Raw genomic sequence first — 21,806 nt, forward strand, 5'->3', positions numbered from 1 at the left:
TGACAACATAAAAACACGGTTCTCTGGACTCCACAGTGTACAAAAGAAAGGTGGATATTGTTCAACTGAAACTCTGTAGAAGAGAATAATAGTTAACTTCAACTAGATGAGGATGAAGGACACTTGCAAATAGGCAAAGGTCCCAATGATGAAAAAGTTTCATTTGCATAACCTCTGATTACACATTTTGATTGTATATGAAATGACTGGGCACACTATCAAAACAAAATGAGATCATCTGTGAAGCAGTATGCTTGCTAGGATCTTTGGAATAAATTGAAATGGAAATGGTGACTTGTTCTTGCGACAACCCTCAGCAAAGCAAAGTCACTCTGAGGACTGGACCAGAGAACGGAATTTGGCCGTCAACACAAGCCTGAGCTTCCGTGCTACGAGAATGGGTAGCAAATATCAGAAACTCTAGAACTAGTGAAGTTTGTCTTGGGAATTAAGGAAGTAAAAGAAATACCTGCCATTTGCCCCATAGGTACTTTGGCTCTTTGAGGGGTGAATAATTTTCAGTAAAATTAGATTACCTTGGTCAGTTGATTTTGACCTAAGTCAACAGTGAAGACTGTCCTGTTAGGAGAACTTGGAAAAAATCTGATAATCCAACAAGGGTAAATATCAGAGATTGAATAAATGGCAAGTTAGGGAATCAGACTTAGGAGGAGGTGGGAGACTGTGGGTAGAATAGATATAGCTGAGACAACTGGTGAGGGAAGAGGCAAGTTGGCTGGACTAAGAATGGATTTTGGGGTGCTCTAGAATAGGTCTAGAAGTTCATTTGTACAATGAATGCCAGATATCTTGGTCTACTGTTTTAACTATAATAAATAAGTAAATTATGTGTTATTATCAATGTATGCATACGTAGCTGATAAAACAATAAACAAATGTAAGGGAATGATTATCAGAAAAGCGGAGAGAGTGCTCACCTCTGGGAAGAACACAGGGGAGATTTGTATTTCTTATCCTGGGTTGTGGCTACACAGGTGTTTGTCTACCCAGGTGTTTGCTCTAAAGTGTACATACATGTTTTATATACTCTCCTGTATGAATGATATCTTTTACAAACAAATTGAGGAAAAGCACTTGTAAGATGCTGATGGGTGTTATGGAGAAAAGTGAGGCAGGGAGGGGAGGTGACTAAGAGTGCGTGGATGTGGGGAAGGGGAAAATACAACTTTAAGTATGCGGACTTGGCAAGGCCTCACTGAAAGGGTGACATCTGAGCAAAGACTGGAAGCGGGTGAGGGATTAAGCTATGTGGATCTCGGGGTGGGGGGGGTGGGGGGGGAAGACTCCCAGGAAGAAGTAACCGGAAGTTAAAGGGCCCTGAGACAGGAACATGTCATAATATATTTTTCTTAAAGTTGCCATGGTTACTAGTAGTTGCCTGACAGATTCTTAGCTTTCATTCATGTCTCTAAACTCCTCTGGGTTGCTTTGTGTACTTCACACAGAAACTGCATTTGGTGGGGAGGTGGCAGAATGAGAGAAAATGTGTTTGCTCAGAACTCCCTAACGTGCCTTTTTTTAAATACTAATGCCATTTCTACATGAAGCATGAAATATATGTGAGGTGAGACACTCAAAGCAAATAGATGCCTTTTAATTTTCTTCTACTTTAAGCTTATTAAAATAAAGTAGTAGAAGATAGAGGATATAGGTAGAAAAGCAAATGAAATATTACCTTAAGCCTGGACGTTTTAAAAACATATCCAGGCTAGGTCTCTCTGAAACCAACATATTCAGTTAAGAAATTTTTTTAAAGTCAAGCTACAAGTTTTTACAGCTAAATGAGGCAGAGCATTTCGTTTGCCCCCTTCTTTCTACCCTCACCCCAATTTGAAGAGCGTACCTCTGGTGGACTATAAGTTTAATTAAGCGATTGTTTTGCCGTTGTTTAAGAACAGACAGCTGAAAATATAATAGGAAAAGGAAGTCCTGCAGAGGGACTCGGGATGAGGAGGAAAAATTTAGCACATGGGCCTTCTGGTATCTGAAAGGCTGTCACTGCGTTAGGGTCAGATCCTTTCTGGGGCAACTTTGGGGAACAGAAATAGGACAGGACCAGTGGGCGCAAGTTACAATGAGGGAGTCAATGTAAATAAGGAAGCTCCTTCAAACAGTGAGAGAATTATTTTGTATTTTTTTTTTTTTTTGGAAACTAAAAAGGCTGCTTTGGGAGTCACTGGGTTGGCCGTTAGGTAGAGGCTGGATGACTACTGGTCAGATTGTCCTGCTCTCAGTAGATGATATCTCAGACCACAAATTCTATGGTCCCAAAAATGATTTGCAAAATATAAAAATATGTGCAAACACACAAATAAAATGTGTTTTGGGAAAATGCAAGCCAAAAAAAAAAATAAGTTTAATGGCATGAAAATATCTTCATTCTCTGGCTAATAATACTGTTTTAAACTACATTTTAAGCAAAGTCTGCTTATGCTTTATTTGCCCTGCAATTAATGCTTTTAATCCTTCCTCTGTAGTATATCCTTCAATCACTGCTAATTTAAAGAAAAGATAACCTCTTGATTGTGTATTTATTTTAAATACGTTTTCCAGATTTTAATCCTCAATTGTGCTGCAGCATTTAAGCTGCTCAATCGTAATAGCAGATTTGCATTTGTTTTGACTTTTATTTCAAGGTAAATGTTTTCCACAGTCCTAGACGTTTTGCCCTGGTTTGCGAGGCAGGAGGTCCTGACTGAGGTAAATGACTAAGACGGGGCAAGAGGTATGATGGGAAAAAGAGAGTACAGGGCAAAGAAATTTAAAAATAGGGGAAAAAATGACAAAGGTGTCTTTTCCCAGTGAAATCCTTACTTAGTCTGGCATACTCGTTCTATTTTTGGAGACTCTGACCTTACCCTCTTTGGCTCTTCCAGGGAACTATCTGTGCTCAGCCCACACAGCTGAACCCTTCTAGGGGTAAGCCTTGGTGCTGTGGGCGGAGCTCGGCAGTGCCATTACCCCCAGCACGGCCAAGCACGCTGTAATCTGTGCTGTGTGCAGCCATTCTGAAATGTGTCAGGAGAGGTAGTGATTCAGGCTTTTGCATTTTTCCTGACAGTAGCTTTAGTATTTTCAGGTATTTGGAATACCAACTTTCTCGACAAGTTTTATTTTCTTGTTACTTGAGAGAGAAATCGTTTGACTTGCTGTCATTAAAAACAAAGTTCCCTATTTCTATCCCTTCTCATTTACATGGAGTCACTAGTCTATGACTAGGTAACAAAGAACAAAGAGCGCAATCACAAGCTTAATCGGGCATAAAACCTGCGGGGATTTCAACAATAAAACCTGCTAACCACAGGGAGCTTTCTGCCAAAGGTGAACTTGCTGAAACATTTGACTGAAATTCTGTTACTTGAAGAGCTGGGAGGGTACAGCTGAAAAGCAACCGAAACCAAGATGATGTACCTCACAGGACCCTTTATTTTACAATGTGTGAAAAGCGGATGCTGATAACACCACACCCCCAAAAACCACTACCCCAGAACGGACTTCACCATGTGTTTGTCCCAGAAGTGAACGAACTGTGAAGATCGGAATGCTCCCGACATGGATCTAAGTTTAGGTGCGAGTTTGTTTGTCAGGTTATCAGCATCGATAGAGAAACAAGTTGCAGTCCTTTGCCGGAGGTGCAAAGGCTCTGGCAGCCCCTTCAGAGAAGGCTGCATATAGATCCACCTATGTCGAGTTCATGGCTTGCTTTACAGACTCTCATTATAATATTGCCAGGTGCATTGAGTCTCCTATCACTTTCCAGAGACTGGTTTTTCTGCCCGGTAGACACTGGTACCATTTTGGTGGGTACAGTTTTCATTCTTGTAATTAGGTGTGGGCACTACTAATTGCTTTTCTAATTACCTGCTTGAGAATGCCAATTATCTCCTTGCCCCAACATAAGCCTATGCAATTGGCTAATTAGACCTTCAAGTAGGCAACTAGAAATATAATTAGTCATCTGAGAGAACAATTAGTTGTACCATCAATTTTGCACCCATAAAGGAGGGAAGCTTTGGTTTAATTTGTAATTTATAATGTGGAATGAAAACTGAACATAACTTGAGCCTTTATAAAGGAATAATGAATGTTTACAGAAGGAGGAAATCTGAAATATACTATTCAAGTGGAGAAAGATGTGCCTCTTTTTAAAAGACATTACTGAAATAGTCTCCCAGTTCTGTAGGAAAGCTTAGAGTTAACTTTGATAGTCAGATTAGGTATTACTCCTAAGGTCAGAGGGGAGAGGTTACTCAAAACTCAGCAGAGGTGCTTATTACTCTATAGAACCACTAAGAAACATAATTATTATATATATATATAAAAATCCAGTATATTTTTGGTACGGTATGGTGACTCTCCCATCTTCTAAGAGAAAATGTTATATGCCTATATTAGTTTCCTAAAGCTGTTGTAACAAATAACCCAAATTCGATGGTTTAAAGCAACAGAAATTTATACTGTCACAGGTCTGGAGGCCAGAATTTCAAAACCAGTTTCACTGGACCAAAATCAAGGTGTTGGAAGGGCTGCATTCTCTCTAGAGACTTTAGGGGAGAATCTGTTCCTTGCCCCTTCCTGTTTCAGGCCTCTCTTGCGTGTGTGTCTGCATTACCCCAGTCTCTGCCTCTGAGGTAACACTGCTTTTTCTCTTCTGTTGTCAGATCTCTCTTCCTCTGTCTTACAAGAACACTGGCGATTGTGTTTAGGGCCCATCTTGATAACTCAGGATACTCTCTCATCTCTAGATCCTTAACCAAATCACATGAAAGGCCCATTTTCCAAATAAGGTATCATTCACAGGTTCTGGGGAAAGCAGGGAATTTTTTTTGGAGGGGGGGAGGGTTTTAGCCTACAACAATACCTAAATGAAATAGGTGCTTGGAGCATGTTTTCATCAAGAACTTCAAGAGACAACACCCCAGCTTATAGCTAGTATGAGGTATAATTTCTAAATACAATATCCCTGGTACATGGATTGCTATGAAGATAAGACAAGTAAAAGCTAGTAAGTGTATTGGTGAGAGAACGGGCTTCCCTGAAACAAAAAAGGAAAACACACATGGATGTAGAGAATGGGCTTGTGGACACAGGGGGAAAGGGAGGGTGGGATGAACTGAGAGAGTAGCATTGACATACATACACTACCATGTGTAAAATAGATAGCTAGTGGGAAGCTGCTGTATAACACAGGGAGCTCAGTCAGTGCTCTGTGATGACCTAGCGGGGAGGGATGTGGGGGTCAGAGGGAGGCTCAAGAGGTAGGGGATATGGCGATGTATGTATAAATAAAGCTGATTCACTTTGCTGTACAGCAGAAACTAACGTAACATTATAAAGCAATTATACTCCAATAAAAATAGTAATTTTTTTTAAAAAAAGGATATTGCTTCACAGGTTTCAAATGACAACACAGATATACATTTTCTGAGTCAATCAAGTAAAGAATAATATTCTTGGAATTATCTCCATCATGTGAAAAGAATTACAGCTCTAAGCATCAGCCTGAGTAGCCTGAATAGGAAAAGCTCGACCACACATTGATGTTGCAAATCTCCATCCTCAAGAGCTTAGAAAGTACAATGAATTTACGGTCTTGGATATCATTCTTTTCTTAAAAAATGACCTTCAGTTACAAACAAGGTACAAGCCTATTGAATACAAAGACACTTTCAAAATCACTAGCAACTTACTCATTGACTTTGCCATTGATTGATAAGTTAAAGTAACAAATCCCAGGCTAGGTAACCATGGCAGACCATGTGTTAAATATCAATTCATGGAATCATTTAAAGAACCCTTGATATTTTCAACTTGAGCAAGTAATTAACTATGAACAAAAATAAAGGTTATTATTTAACCACAGTCAGTAGCAGACGGACATATTAATCCAATGAACTAAAAACAATGTTTTACTGTTTCTGACCTCACCTTGGCAAAATTCCCATTTCCAGATAAACATAGTGTTCAGATTTCTCAAGACACTGCCATCAGTCCATTTGTCAGTTTAAAGGTTTAATATTTAAGAAACACAGTTTGAAAAGAAACAGGGGATTAGAATTCAGGCAGACAGTAGGTCAAATGAGTAAATTGTCATCATAGGAACTTAATATTAATATTTCCACCCAAAAGAGAGGATGTTGGAGAATCAGGGATCTATTAGAAATCATACTGAGTTGAATAGTGTCCCTTTAAAACTTGTATCCATCTTGAACCTCAGAAGGCTCTCTTATTTGGGAGGAGGATCACTGCAGATGTAACTAGTTAAGATGAGGTCATATTGGATTAGGGTGGTCCTTCTAAGAAGGCCATATAAAGACACACAGGAAAGAAGTTCACACGACGACAAAGGCAGAGATGAGACTGATGAGGCTACAAATTCAGAAATGCTGAGGATTGCCAGAAGCCACCAGAGCTGGAGGAGAGGCAAGGAAGGATTCTTCCCTAGATTCTTCAGAGGAAGCATGGCCCTGCCGCCATCTTGATTTCAGACTTCTGGCCTATTGAATCGTGAAAGAATAAATTCCTTTTGTTTTAAGCCATCCAGTCTTATGATAATCTGTTACGGCAGCCCTAGGAAACTGATATAGATTTTGGTACCAGGAAGTGAGGTGCTGCTATAACATACACCTAAAAGCCTGCAAGTGACTCTGATGTTGGGTAATGGGTAGAGGCTGGTATTATTTTTAAGCACATGATAGAAAAAGCCTAGATTTCCATGAAAAGACTGTTGGTAGAAATATGGACAATAAAGGTGATTCCGGTGAGAGCTCAGGAAGAAGCGAGGGAAGCTGGAGAGAAAGCATGTATTGTCTTAGAAAATAACATATACTGTCATTAACAATGTTGCCATAAATATGAACATTAAAGATGCTTCTAGTGAGCATGTTAATGAAAGCTGGAGGGAAGGTAATCTTTGTTATAAAGTGGCAGAAAACTAAGCTGAATTGTATCCTGCTGTTGGGTGGAAGGTAGAACATATAAACCATGAACTTGGATAATTAGCTGAGGAGATTTCCAAGCAAAGTGTAGAAGATATGGCCTATTTCCCCCTTGCTGCTTATAGTAAAAAGTGAGAGGAAAGATAAATTGAGGTGCAAACTGTGATAAACAAAAAGGAATCAGCAGTTGATGATGTGGAAAATTCTCAGTCAATCTGGACAGCAAAAGATGAGGAAGTGTGCTCTGGAGAGAACACAAAGTTGTAACTGGACCACATTTTGTTGAAAAAATTAGGTATGTGACTCATGGATCCAGTCAACCAATCTTGGCAAAAACAGCAATAGAGATAGAGATATTTAGGAAAGATCTATGGAGATCCTCCTGTTTGACAGTGCTCTCCCCCCTACATTGAGGGAGACTAATAGGAGTTTTGAGAATTTTATACCAATAGAAACAGTGCCAGCTTGGACTGAAAGGGACAGAGATGGGAGGAAATGAAGGAAGAATGACTCTGAGGGCAGAGCCACAGATGCAGAGGCCAGAGAGGATGACTGTGGGTCCAGAAGACAGAACATTGAGTCAAAGAGGATTATTCTCAGACCTTGAAATCTAGTAGAATCTGCTCTGCTGGGTTTCAGACTTGTTTGGAACAATGATCTGTTTATTTCTTCATCTCCCTTTGGGAACGGGTATGTCTATTCTATGCCTCTCCCACCACTGTATTTTGGAATTAGCTTGTTTTCTCGTTTCACAGATCTATAGATGGAGAAGAATTTTGCTCTAGGATGGATCATACCCAGAGTCTCATCTATACCTGATTTAGATGATGAGATTTAGAACTTTTCCAGTTAATATTTTGAGAGAATTTGGATTTAGAGTTAATGCTGGAATGGGTTAAGACTTTTTAGGGATGTTGAGATGGGGTGAAAGCATTTTGCACATGAAATGACATGAATCTAGAGGCATTAGGGGGCAACTGTACTGGGTTAAACAGTGCCCCCCCCCAATTCATGTTCCCCCAAAACCTCAGAATGTGACCTTATGAACAGAGGGTCTTTGCAGAAAGAATTAGTTTCGTTAGGATGAGGTCATACTGCGTTAGGATGGGCCTCATTAAATCCAATGACTGGTATCTTTGTAAGGCCATGTGAAAACACACAGGGATGAAGGCCTTATGAGGACCAAGGCAGTGATATTGCTACAAATCAAAGAATGCCAAGGAATTGTGGCACCACCAGAAAGTAGGAGAAAGGAATGAAATGGGTTCTCTCACAGAGCCTCCAGAAGGAACCACTTCTTCTGGCTTCCCGAATTAGGAGAGAATACATTTCTGCTGTTGTTACATCACCCAGTTTGTGGTAATTGGTTATGGTAGCCCTAGGAACCTAATACAGAGCCCGTCTTTCAACTGACACATATCTTACTCATTTGTCAACTTGAGTTTAGGACCATTTCCTCTAAGACGTCTTCTCTGATTCCACTGCTCTATGCAGCCTGTGCGTACCTCCATCACAGGACTTTTCACTCTGTATTGACCTTAACTCTTTATGCATTATTTCCCCCACAGTGGGCTATGGATTTGAAGGCAGGACCCGAGTCTTTCCTTATTTGTATCCCCACCATCTAGGACTATGCCAGGCACAAATAAAAACCTTAGCAATCTTAATAGCTAAGGTTTTATGCCAGGCACTGTGTGTAGTGGTTATAGAGTCTACTTTGTTTCACAATGCTACATAAAGTGTACTTTTCTAATTTCACAGAAAAGGAACCTAAGGTTCAGAGAAGTTAACTTCTTGCTTTAGCTCACAAAGCAGATAAGTGACAAAGTTAGGTCTTCAACACAGGTCTGATTCCAAATCAGTTTATACTTCTCTCTCACCACTCTCCAAGCTAAGGACTTTCAGCTTACTATGTGCAAGTAATTTACTTACAAGAATTAGGTAAAGAGTTACTACCCTGCGAGTCTAAATAAAACTGTATTTGAATGTTAACACTCACAGATAACCCAAAGGTTATTTTAATAATATCTACATTTGCAGGTACTTTGCAGTTTATACATATTTTAACATTTATTATCATATCGAATAGTCAGAACAAACTTAGGAATTATTGGCCTCTTTTTCAAAATAAGTCTGCCGAGGTGAATGGAGGTTAAATAATATTTTCATTGCTATTTACCTAGTAAGTCCAAAGAACTTGAAGCTATACCTCTGTCTCTAAATATGAACTTTTTATTAGATCATGACTAAATTCCATTATCCCTATGAATATTTATCAGTCCAATTTAGAGCTTTAAAAACATTTATCTTTTCACTACATGTCTCCCACACACGTTTGTCTGTGTGTCTGCACACATGTCTGTTTAGCATCCTGCAGGCAGTGGGAATCCAGAGCCTCTAACAGTTCATCATCACCTCTGCAGAGCCATTAGACTTCAGATGTGCACAATCACTTATACTCATTGCTCACTTTTAGGAGAAGTATGAATCCATGCTGAATAAAACCAACCAGATCACCAAGCACTTTCATGTCCTCAAATGTAGTATCTAAGACTAGGAGCCTTTTTTTAATAAGAGGACAAGTCCTGTGTACTGATTAATAAAACTGCCTCCAACAAATACATTGGATCAATTAACATGCCAGCACTCTGTAGGACTTATCCACACTATCCTATTTTTAAAACAATGTGTCACAAAACATTTGCTCCAATTGTAACATCCTAGAAACCTTTTTATATAGTTATAATCTTACATTTTTATGACTGCTGTTATGTTAAAAGTCACCACTCAAGACATTTCATTGCCAAGGGTTATTAGTAACTTATAGATTGAAATATAGAGGTCAGAGAGATAAAATGATTTTCCTAAAAGGTCTAACAGGGTGACCAGTGGAATCAGGGATACAACAGACTCCCAATTTCAACTTCACAGCCCTTTGCTCTTTTCCAAGCACTGAAGAGTCATTCTATAGGATAAGCACAGGCATTTCACAGTTGGTATTCTATAAGGAGAATAGATTTAGTTACTTAAGAAACAGGCGAGTGGAATCAGATGCTATGACAAGGTGACTTCCATAATTAACAAAATGACAAATTGTGATTATCTCAACATTTCTTCTTTTCACCATTATTCTTTGAACTGGAACAACAGTAACCACTAGGGTTAAAATAATGTTAATTGAACCTAAAGCAGTGTTAATTTTCCTGTTCATTCCTTTGATCCAAAATTTAATATGGGTACTTTAAAAACACTTTTGAGGTGCTTACTATACTTCTCTAAGGAGCCTGGTTAAATAAACTATAAAGGTGAGATGGTATATCCAGGTTCTGTGGTATATGGCTTACTTATATACCACTGTGTGTCTTAAATTAGTAATGAAAGCATGTAAACGCAGTCACTTGCAGACCTTCCATATCCAAAAGCAAAGATATGTTAACTCCTTCTTTAGCCCTTCCTTGGGTTCATGAATCATCGTTTGGCATAAATATCCCAAATTATCTAAACATATCTACGGATGCACAGGAATTGTCATTTAGGGCAGAAAGGCAACAGAATAAAAAATGTGGTTAAAAAGAGTTGCTACTAGCTGACCATAATATTGCAATCCAGATTTGAACCAGTGATGAAAGACTATTACTTTTTTTTTGAGGGGGAGAAATTGTTATTGAAATGTAATGTACATATACAAAACTACAAAAAAAAATCTTAATGTAGAGCTTTTCATGAAGTGAACAGACAGACCTATGTAACAATCTCCCATATTAAGAAAAAAACAAGAGACCACGTCCAGCATCTCAGAATTTTGCCTTATTCCCTCTTCCATCATTTCCTTCTGCTCCCAAAATGGGTAAGCACCATGCTGACTTGTACTACCACAGACTAGCTTCGCCTGTTACTAAACTTTCTGTAAGTGGAATCCTCTTCTAGTGTCTGACATCTTTTGCTCAACATATGTTTGTGATATTCATCCATATGCATCTAGTTGTAACTTGTTCACTCTGGTATCCCATTATGTGAATATACTACAATTTATCTATTTTTATCTCTTTTTTTTTCTGGGTGAGAACATTTAAGTTCTACTCTCTTAGCAAATTTCAATTATACAATACACTGTTATCAAGTATAATCACCATGTTTTACATAAGACTCTCAGAACTTACTCATCTTATAGCTGAAAGTTAGTGCCCTTTCACCAAACTCTCTCTATTTCCCTCACCTCTGCCTGCCCCCCCCCCCCGTCACATATTCTCTTTATACATTCAGCCACTGAAGTACACTTAGGTTGTTTCTTGGCTACTGTGAATAGTGCTTCAATGAACGTGCGGGTGTACATATCCTTTTGGCTTGCGGTTTCATCTCCTTTGGATAAATACCCAGAAGTGAAATTACCGGGTTATATGGTAGTTCGATTTGTGAGGAACCTCTATACTGTTTTCGAAAATGGTTGCACCAAACACATTCCCACCAACAGTGTACAAGAATTCCCTCTTCTCCACAACCTCATCAACACTAGCTACTTCTCGTCTTTTTGAGGATAGCCATTCCAACAGGTATGAGCTGATATGTCCTTGTGGTTTTGATTTGCATTTCCATGATAATTAGTGATGTTGAGTACCCATTGGCTATTTTTAATTAAATTTTTTTTGGGGGAGGGGCTTCTTTATATAATTTGGATATTAACTTCCTTTAAAAAATTATTTATTTAAATTAATTGCTTAATTAAATTTATTTATTTAACTTATTTTTGGCCACCTTGGGTCTTAGTTGTGGCATGCAGGATCTTTCGTTGCAGCGCGCGGGCTTCTCTCTAGTTGTGGTGAGCGCATTTTCTCTAGTTGTGGCACGCAGGCTCCAGGGCATGTGGGCTCTGTAGTTGTGTTGCGAGGGTTCCAGAGTGCATGAGCTTTGTAGTCTGCGGCACACAGGCTCTCTAGTTGAGACATACAAGCTTAGTTGTCCCGCAACATGTGGGATCTTAGTTCCCTGACCAGGGATCTAATCCGAACCTACATCTCCTGCATTGTAAGGCAGATTCTTTACCACTGGGCCACCAGGGAAGTCCTGAATATTAACCTCTTATTAGTTACATGACTTGCAAATATTTTCTCCCATTTGGTAGGCTGCCTTTTCATTTTGTTGATGGTTTCCCTTGCTGTTCAGAACATTTTAGTTTGAAGTAGTTCCACTTGTTTATTTTTGCTTTTGTTGCCTTTGGTTTTGGTGTCAAATCCAAAAAATCATCGCCAAACTGATGTCAAGGATCTTACCCCCTATGTTTTCTTCTAGTTTTATGCTTTATGTAGTAAATACCTTGTCCCACTCCATGGGTTACATTTTCACTCTCTTAATGGTATCTTTTGATTAAAAAAGAGGCCTTAGTGTAGTTTAATATGTCACATTTCCATTATGGCTATCACTTTTGTGTCTTGTTTAAGAAATCATTAAATATTACTAGGTCATGAAGATGTTCTTCTGTTTTCCTTTAAAAACTTTATTGCTCTATTTTTCACACTTTAGGTCTCTGATCCATTTGAATTTGATTTTTGTGTATGATGTGAGATGGCAGTCCCAATAATTTTTTCCTATATGTATATCAATTAACCTGTAATGATTTATTGAAAAGGTGATTCTTGTTCTACTACAATGCAATGTCACCTTTGTCATATTCATACTACACTATCCTTTGGTCTATCTGGCTATCCTTGTACCAACTCCAAATTATCTTAATTAATACAGCTTTATAATAGGTCTTGATATCTAGTAGCATACAATTTTTTTCTTTGGATATTCTTTGCCATTCAATTTCCACAAATATTTTAGAATCAGTTTGCTAATTTCAAAAAAAAAAAAAAAATCTCTAGGATTTTGATTGGGATAACCATTGAGTCTATTCTCAGTTTGCGGAGAACTGACATCATTATAATGTTGAGTCTTCTGATTCCTGAACATGGTATATCATTCCATTTACTATGACATATTTAGTTTTCAATAAAGCTTTCAGTTTTCATTGTAGAGGCTTTACACATTTCTTGTGTTATATTTATTCCTAGGTACTTCATAGTTTTGATGCTATTGTAAATAGTAAAAATTTTAAATTTTATATTATGTTGGTTGTCTGTTATCTGAATTTCATTCTAAAATCATAGAAAATTAAGCTTAAAATGTCCTATGTAGATCCAGAAAAAATAGCTAGCAAATGACAAAAACATATTTTGGATATATATTCTAAGGATAGAGCCTTGATGAGTAGGTAAAACATATGCTATGGAAGTCAGTGAGATCTTTGTTCAGTCTCCAGCTTCACCACTAGAAAAAGTTACTGGCTTTCTCTGAGCCTTAATTTTCTCCCCTGTAATATGGTGATATTGTGGTTACTAGATCTAATTATGTAAAGTACCTAACACCATATATGTATAAAAAATGGCAGCTGTTGTTATTTAAATTATAGGAATAGTATTTTTTTCCAATATACTGTGCTATTCTTCCTGGTTCTTCCTTTTCTGGCTACCTCCTCAACCAAACATTTTTAAAAATATTGTTTAGCATCATGCTTTGAACTATTTATTATTATTATGCATAATTTATAACCTAATTCTCTAAAATATTTGAAATAGCTAACAATAAAACATATGTATAGCAGGGCAACTAAGAATAAAGCCAAAAAGAGAAGTCCATTCCCATACAGATGAACTGGGGAGATTGTTCTACCAGCTGTTTAAGATGATAATGCACTTGATCATTAAATATTGTTCTAAAATTCCTAACAGCCAAGATCAAAAGGGATCTTCACTTGCAGGCAAGAGGGGGCAAAACAATTATTGGGAAAAGAGAATCATTTGCCAGGAACTAAATTATAAATGGGACAAGCCTAGTGTGTATAACAGACAACGTGTTTAATGCTAGTTTTGCAGACTACTTTGACATTTGCTTTATGTTTTTTACCAACCCTGGAGGAATGCCAAGGCAGAATATTACCCTGTAAATCATTGAAAGCGTTTCTTTAGGCAGTGAAGTTCTAATGTAGTCAATCTAAACTAAATTCTATACATTTCTAAATTTATTTAGGTATAAATAATTAGTCGATTAATTAAGTTGCAGTGAGAGAATTTAGAAAAAAAATAAAAGGAATCCACTTAAAATCTTTCTTATACTTAGCTTTCAAGTATCAATGATTTCAATTGTAGTACTGGCAGGAACTGAAAGGAAGGCAATTCAAGATGGAACTTCCTGGCAAGTGGCCCCAGCTATACATATCCTGAGTATTATCTGACTTATGATCCATATACTTTAGAGACCAGTTAAGTGGGTGATATTATAGATACTCAATTATAAATATCACAGCCCTCAAAGCTAGACACATTCCACCTGCTTTAGTTGCCCCCACCTCTAAACAGATGACTCCCCAGTCTAGATGTCTGCTCTGACTTCTCAGCTGAACTACACCCACTCTCACATTTCCAGCGTAGGATATTATCACTTGGCTTTTCCATCAGTAACTCATAGTTAACATGTACAAAATTGAACTCACTCTCAAATCTGCTCTTTTACCTTCCTAATTTATTTTTCTATTAAAAGCACCCTCAAACCCCCAGGTGTTAAACTGAAATCTGAGAGACTTCTTTAATTGCTTCCACTCCCGTGCAGTGGCATACAAAGGTGGGAGGCAGTGGGCACAACCTTCCCTGGGTGCAGGCGACAAAGGTGGCTTTGTCTGTAGAGAATTAAAGAATAATAAAAGTGATGAAAGAGCTTCCTAGGTGGTGCAGTGGTTAAAAATCTGCCTGCCAGTGCAGGGGACATGGGTTCGATCCCTGCTCCAGGAAGATCCCACATGCCGCGGAGCAACTAAGCCCGTGCGCCACAACTACTGAAGCCCACGCGCCTAGAGCCCGTGCTCTGCAACAAGAGAAGCCACGGCAATGAGGAGCCCGTGCACCACAACAAAGAGTAGCCCCCGCTCGCTGCAGCTAGAGAAAGCCCCCACACAGCAACGAAGACCCAACACAGCCAATAAATAAATAAATAAATTTATTTTAAAAAAATGACTAAAAACCGGTTGTCTTTTTATTATCACCACTTATCGGCAGTTCTAAACAATGTTAATCTCCCACCACATTCTACTTTGGTACACTCTGCTGTCCCCCTGCCCTTGATGTTGAACTAGGTTTTCCTCTGAAGTAGCTCCTTCTGCGTCCCTGGTTCAGGCTTTCATCGCGTTATGACCATTCTGCACCTAGACTTTTCTTCTTCCAATTCACCCTACACAACCTACCCGATTAAAAACAAATTACCGAAAAAGTTCTAAACATTTTATTCCTCAGCTCATAATCTTTTAATAGCTTCCTACTGCCAGTGGAATAGAGTTCAAAGCACTTAACTTGGTATTCAAGGCCCTGGTGGTCTGGCTTAATCTCCCTTTCAACTACCCTTCTCTCCATACAGTCTCCAGAAAGAACCATGCACTTTATTTCATATATATGCTTTACTTCTGTGCCTTGGTTCACTCTCATCCTTCACCTTACTCTTTCCCTGCATCTCTGTCCACATTCTACTCATTTCTCTTCAGAGACCAACTTTGGTCTCTTGCATGAATATCTCCCTTAGATGTCAACTGTAAGAAAACTTTCCTCTTTAAATTCACTTAGCATTTTATCGGATCTTTTTTATTGCATTTGCTCTTTTATACTCTGTATGTTACAGATTTTTTCCCCTAGCTCTTCTAATAGACTGTAAACTTCGACTAGCCTGCCATATACTTGGCATTTAATAGATTGCGCTGCTTAATGTCACTCATAAACTCCTTGAAGTTAGGGCCAAGTCTCATTCATGTTAGCCCTCGGCACCTATTCCAGTTCTTTATATGAACTAGACAGTAAATAAATACCTCTTGAAATGAAGGAAGGGTATAACATTCAGCTACTCATCTCCAGATTGTTGTTACATATTCTGTTCTCATTCTTCCCTCCTGCTCACAATTCTCAAGGAAAGGCCTGCTCTCAACATGACTATCTATTCAACTGTGTTTTGTATTCCACCAAAGCCACGTTCTCAATAACTTTCTTTCATATTTCAAAGGGCTTAAATAGGCATAGAAGCCCCAAAACTTTCACTTCAAGGCCATAATGATTTTGTTCCTCTTCTGAAGTCTCAGCACATATTATCTATATTACTCATTTGGTTCTTAATCATATACTTCTTTGTTACTTGTCTTATATTTTTAACTCATGCATTGTTCTTTTTTCCCAAGGGCTGGATATTTCTTCCTAACCACACTGAGGGTCTTTTGTGGGTGAAGGTCTTGTATTAGGCTCCGTTTTCTCTCTCCTAACATCTAACACTGGCCTATTTTTTGTTGAATGAACTATTTTGTTGAAAACAATGTGTTGACTAGAATTTTATACTAGATATCTCCTTCTTTCCTGTTAGCAAACTAGAGTTAAATTTAAATTTGGTAAAACTAATCTTAAAATATATCAAATACCATGGAACTTATGTCAATTACTTTTCCTTAATGCTATAGAATTATTGCTCAGTTTGGATATTATAGGAAATATATTATTTCCTTAGCAAGAACTTTACATTTATTGACATAACAATTAAAGTCACAATTCCAGTAGTGAAATTAATCTTTTAAATTTAGAAACATTTTTTAAAGGAAATTAAGATGTATAAATAATTTTACTTTATTCAGTTACTAGTAGATGTAAAAAAGTAGTAAAAATTTTAAAAAACAATAACGTGTACTTTTTCAATGTTTACTCAATGTAAGATACTTCACCTATATTTAATTCTTACATCTACACTATACATAAGATATTATTACTATCCTTTTATAGATGATAAAATAAGAGCTTAGTGATTAAATTAACTTGGTCAGGGTCACACAGACACTATGTGGAAGAATAAGGATTCTTATCTCGGTCAGTCTGTCTGACTATAAATTCTGTGTTCAAGTGTGTAGGTTGACTACCTTCCTAACCAGAAAAATGATTGTTCCCCTTTTCTACTGATAAATGCATTTCCCAACAACACGTCATTATGAAAATCTTCAAGCATGCAGAAAAGTTAGAAGAACTGTATAGTAACCATCATATACCTGTCAGCCTCAAATCTATGAATCTTAACATTTTCTATAAATCTTAACATTTTTCTTAACATTTTTCTTAACATCTTAACATTGTATAGTAACCACCATATACCTGTCAGCTCAAATCGATAAATCTAACATCTTTCTATAAATCTATAAATCTTAACATTTTGCTTTACCACAGCTTTATCACAGACCTAGCCACTTGTCCATTTTATCAATCCATTTTTTGGAGGCATTTCAAAATAAGTTGCAGACCTCAATCCATTTCATTGCTAAAGCTTTCTGTATGCATTTCTAATCAATGCTCAAGCTTATCTGTGCTGGGAGAATTTTAATTTGATCAGGTGGCACCTTATCGAGCATACAGACTTTCAAATATTCTTTAGAAACATTTTTCTCTATATGGCAATTCAAATCTTCAAACATTCTCTAACATATCTTTCAAAGAATATATCTGTGTCACATGGAATGTGATATGAAAGTGCTGGGTTTTGTATATCTTTAAATGAGGCGAGCATTCTACTCCCAATGTCAATGTCAAGCTGGTAGGCCTACGTCTGAAAATGATAGCCCCTCTGTGTTGTCTTGGTGTAGTTTCTTTGATAAAAATGCATAGCAGAAAAAAGCCAGTGACGTCATGATATTTTCTTTGACATTGTAATCCAAGAGCCCCAATAACAAAACAATTCATGTGTTCTAAAGATTTCCTATCTCTCTGACAATTACACACATATGCACCTTACCCCTTGTACCCACTACACGCCACGGTGATAACTTGTTATCTTGCTGATAATTGCTGGTGAGTCACAGTTAAGCTGCTATTGGCCTCCTAAGGCCTCCTGGCAGTTGTCTTGGAGTTTTGTGATGGTGCTGAGATAAGAAAAGTGATCCACCTATTCATACAGCTCCTCCTCAGCGCAGATTCCTACAAGGACCTGGCTTTCTGGTGGTGTCTATCAAATCATGAAAAACACTGTGGAGGTAGGTGTGAGAGACTGGTATTTTTCTAAAATGCTGCTGTTGGCTTTACTCATCAGGATTCCTTGGGAACTGACCTGTTTCAGGGTTCCTATTCTAATCCTGATGCCTGCTGAGATGGGGCATTTCCCAGTAGTCATGCTCACCTGATGGTTAAAGTGGGCAAGTCCTTAATTAAGTTTTCCAGAAGATATGGGCCACAGAGCACGATCTCACCAGTAGTAACTAAGCAGCTCAGGTTAGGACACCCTGAGTCTTGTCCATTCTCCATCCCCAAACTCTCTCTTTTACACTCTTGCCATCCCAGCAAAAGTTAAAGAAAACAAAAAAGGGTCACCTAGGGTATCAGTTCTCAGTGATTAGAGACTCAAACAGTGGTTAGGGACTCAACAGACCCTACAGGGTGCTAACTGAAGTGAAGAATTCAGGACTCTACTGAGATCAGCTAAGTTAAAATGTCAGAGGGGACGGGCCTGAGATTCTTCATTTTAACAAGCATTTCCCTGGTGATTCTGATGCACACCAATATTTGAGAACCACTATTCAGAATAGCAACGGACTTCGGGAAGAAAAAAAAAAAAGACTTAAACTCCCGTTATAATGTAATAAAAATACAACCAACTTAATGACTTGCAGGTCAAATCTTGTTTAATAAAATTTAGAGGATAGCTAAGCTGTTTGGAAGTGTTTAAGCTCCGTTCTTAATAAAATTTCCAGCTTGTAGAAAATGACCTTAGCACTATGGAGTAAATTTCTTTCTATACTCTAAAAATGCTCTGGACTCATCAGAAGAAACACAACACACTTTCAAACCTACTTAATTTCTATAAAATTCCTAGGTAGTTCTGTTGTATAGTTGTAGTGTCTTCTGTTTTTTGTTTCTCTGATAAATGCCTGAGAAGCTTCACTGAACATTTCTGGCAAAAGCGACCATGAGATGAAAAGAATTAGAGTCCTATAAACAGTAATTTCAGTTTGATGGTAAAAGAGAAGGAGTAATGCAATCCTTTCCTATCTGTAATGTAAACAGCATCTACTCTGGTACTTTCATGAAGAGTGAATATTGAATCAATGGACAAATTCAACTCCTCTACTAAACATACTGCTAGACTCCATGGAGAACTGTAGAGAAACACAAATAAGACTTGTTATGAACCTTTCTGAATATTATGCTCTATTGAGAGACGTGAGATGTGGATAAAAAGAAAAATAAAATAAAGAAGTCCATATATTCTACAAGTGGTACAGAGAAGTATGGGAATGGAGAACGTAACACACATAGCCACAATGATTAAGAATCATTTCACAAAAATCTGAACTCAGTCTTTAGGGATAAGCTGGATTTTTAGGAGAATAAGGAAAAACTCAAGGCTGAGAGATTAGCAAGGGTGTGGCATAGAGGCACATACAGGTTTAAAACGGTTAAGAACAGAGGTTTGGCCTGGAATCACAGAGGGAGATGAGGCCAAAAAGATGTAAATGGTGCTTGATCTCAGAGGCATTTTAATGCCAGGCTAAGGAACTTTACTAGCAGGTGGTAGAGAGCCCTCTGTGAGGTTTGGATTCAGAGAATGACTGAATAGCATGACATGACAAAAATTAGTGTTTTATGTCTTTAGAAAGTTGTAACTGAAAGAAATAAACCTCTATGTAGAGAAGGTGCTCTAACTAAAGCTTCACAAAAGTTTCCTTAATTATTCTGTGCATTGGTTCAGTCCAATAATTAAGGGTTCAGCATTGTTCTTGATGTGGGGCAAGGCCTATTTTGAATACTTAGTGCACACTGACACGCACAAGCTTACCATCACCAACCATTCTAAGGGCCAACAATCTCACATTCAACCTACCTTTGTATAAAGGGATACTATCCTGTTTCCCAATCTAAAGAGATATTGGAGGAAACATCTAAAGAAAAGATGAAAGCCAAGGATATACTTGGTGTCCTCAAATCCTCTATTCTTTCATATTTGACTCTTTACCTCCCATGCATTCTTTTTTTAAAGAATAAATTTATTTATTTATTTATTTATTTATTTATTTTATTGGCTGCATTGGGTCTTTTTTTTTGCTGTGTGCGGGTTTTCTTTTTAGTTGCGGTGAGTGGGGTCTACTCTTCGTTGGTGCATGGGCTCCTCATTGTGGTGGCTTCTCTTGTTGCAGAGCATGGGCTCTAGGCGCGTTGGCTTCAGTAGTTGCAGCACATGGGCTCAATAGTTGTGGCTCACGGGCTCTAAAGCACAGGCTCAGTAGTTGTGGTGCACAGGCTTAGTTGCTCCGTGGCATGTGGGATCTTCCTGGAGCAGGGATCGAACCCATGTCCCCTGCATTGGCAGGCAGATTCTCAACCACTGCCACCTAGGAAGCCCCTCCCATGCATTCTTATAATGCTAACTATTGCTGCAAATGCAGGAGCTAATAGCAGGATTCCCTGATGCAACTGAGTCTGTAATTTTGGCAGAACTTGGAGTGGGTAGCTTATTTCTGAGGATCTCTTCCAGGATGACTCACATGCCTAGAAAGGTGGTTCTGGCATTCAGCTGTCAGCTCAGCAAGGACTGTCAGTGAGGCCTTAGTTCCTTCCGACATGGTTCCCTCCATACGTGGGAATGTATGAGCTGCCTTACAACTTGACAGCTTGTTTTCAAGAGTGAATATTCCAAGACACAACATGTGGAAGCTTCCAGACTCTTAAAGCATGAACCCCAAAACTGTAAGGCTTCACTTTCACTATATCTGTTGTTCCAATAGTCAGAGAATCTAGCCAGATTCAAGAGGAGGAAACCTACACCTAGACCCTACCTTTTGATAAAAGAAGTGTCAAAGAATTCGAAGGATTCTTAATCTACCACTTAATCTAACACTCTTAATCCACCTAAAATATGATTATTTAGGAACTATTTATTATGATGAAAGCTTCTTTGCCCTTTACCAGTTCATACTCTTGTGCTTTCTTTGATTGGCGGCAAAAGTCTGATTTGGAGTAAGGTCTTAGAGACTGATTTTGGTACTGCACATACTTTCTAGATAATATACTACTGACTCTTGAATTATCTCCCTTATTTTAAAGATGTGTTGTCTTGCATATGTGAATAAGCTTGGTAACCCACTAGATCATAGACTAATTCGCTATGCCATCGAGAAACCTTAAAGCCTATAACACTGCTTAAATGTTACTCTAGCACACTGAAATTCCTTCACTGAAAGAGTATTTGACTTTTCTGTAGATTCACTTTCTCCTAAATGTTGCGTCTTAAGAATTACTGTATGATCCCTCTAGTTTTCTTGCATATTATGAAGTCCATATAGCACATTTGTCTTTTTAAGTTCAAACATAACTTTTCATATTTTGTTATAGAGCCTTGGTTTCATGTTTATTTTATTATATTGGATTATAACTGGAATCCTATGAAATCTTTAAAAAGATCCAGTTCAAAAGAATAATCCAACACTATAAAATGATACTTAGTGGGTAAACATTTTTTTGTTTGAAAATACTATTAATACTGTTTCCTAAAGTCAAAGTATTCTGTTGATAATGCAACACTTAGAATACAACACACTGAACTTAAAAAGAGTACTATTTTGTTTAGGTATTTTCTTTTAAAAAGATAAAATGATTATACTATTTTTAAAAATCCAGCCAGATATTACCAGGATGATTCAACATTTTTAACCAAACTATTCAAATTCACTTGCTGGTAAGCTGACAAGCTATGGTTGCATATTTTAGAAGAGAAAAATTGGAGGTAAATATTTTAGAACTATGTACTTAGAATTAC

The 21,806-nt window shown here is 37.9% G+C and overlaps 1 protein-coding gene across 2 annotated transcripts in view; it reads right to left on the reverse strand.

The window, feature by feature from the left end:
- Nucleotides 1-21,806, reverse strand: part of ATRNL1 (attractin like 1) — a 734,504-nt gene that overhangs the window by 176,001 nt on the left and 536,697 nt on the right. Inside the window, exons 29-30 of one of the 2 annotated variants that reach the window (XM_057736177.1) lie at nt 12,146-12,168; nt 9,712-9,721 (exon numbers count right to left, since the gene is read on the reverse strand). The exons of the other annotated variant lie outside the window; for it this stretch is intronic. Coding sequence (XP_057592160.1) covers nt 9,712-9,721; nt 12,146-12,168 — 33 coding nt within the window. The remainder of the gene's footprint in view (nt 1-9,711; nt 9,722-12,145; nt 12,169-21,806) is intronic. 2 annotated transcript variants of the gene reach the window in all.

Source organism: Hippopotamus amphibius, chromosome 5 (assembly GCF_030028045.1).
Source record: "Hippopotamus amphibius kiboko isolate mHipAmp2 chromosome 5, mHipAmp2.hap2, whole genome shotgun sequence".
Lineage (NCBI taxonomy): Eukaryota > Metazoa > Chordata > Mammalia > Artiodactyla > Hippopotamidae > Hippopotamus > Hippopotamus amphibius.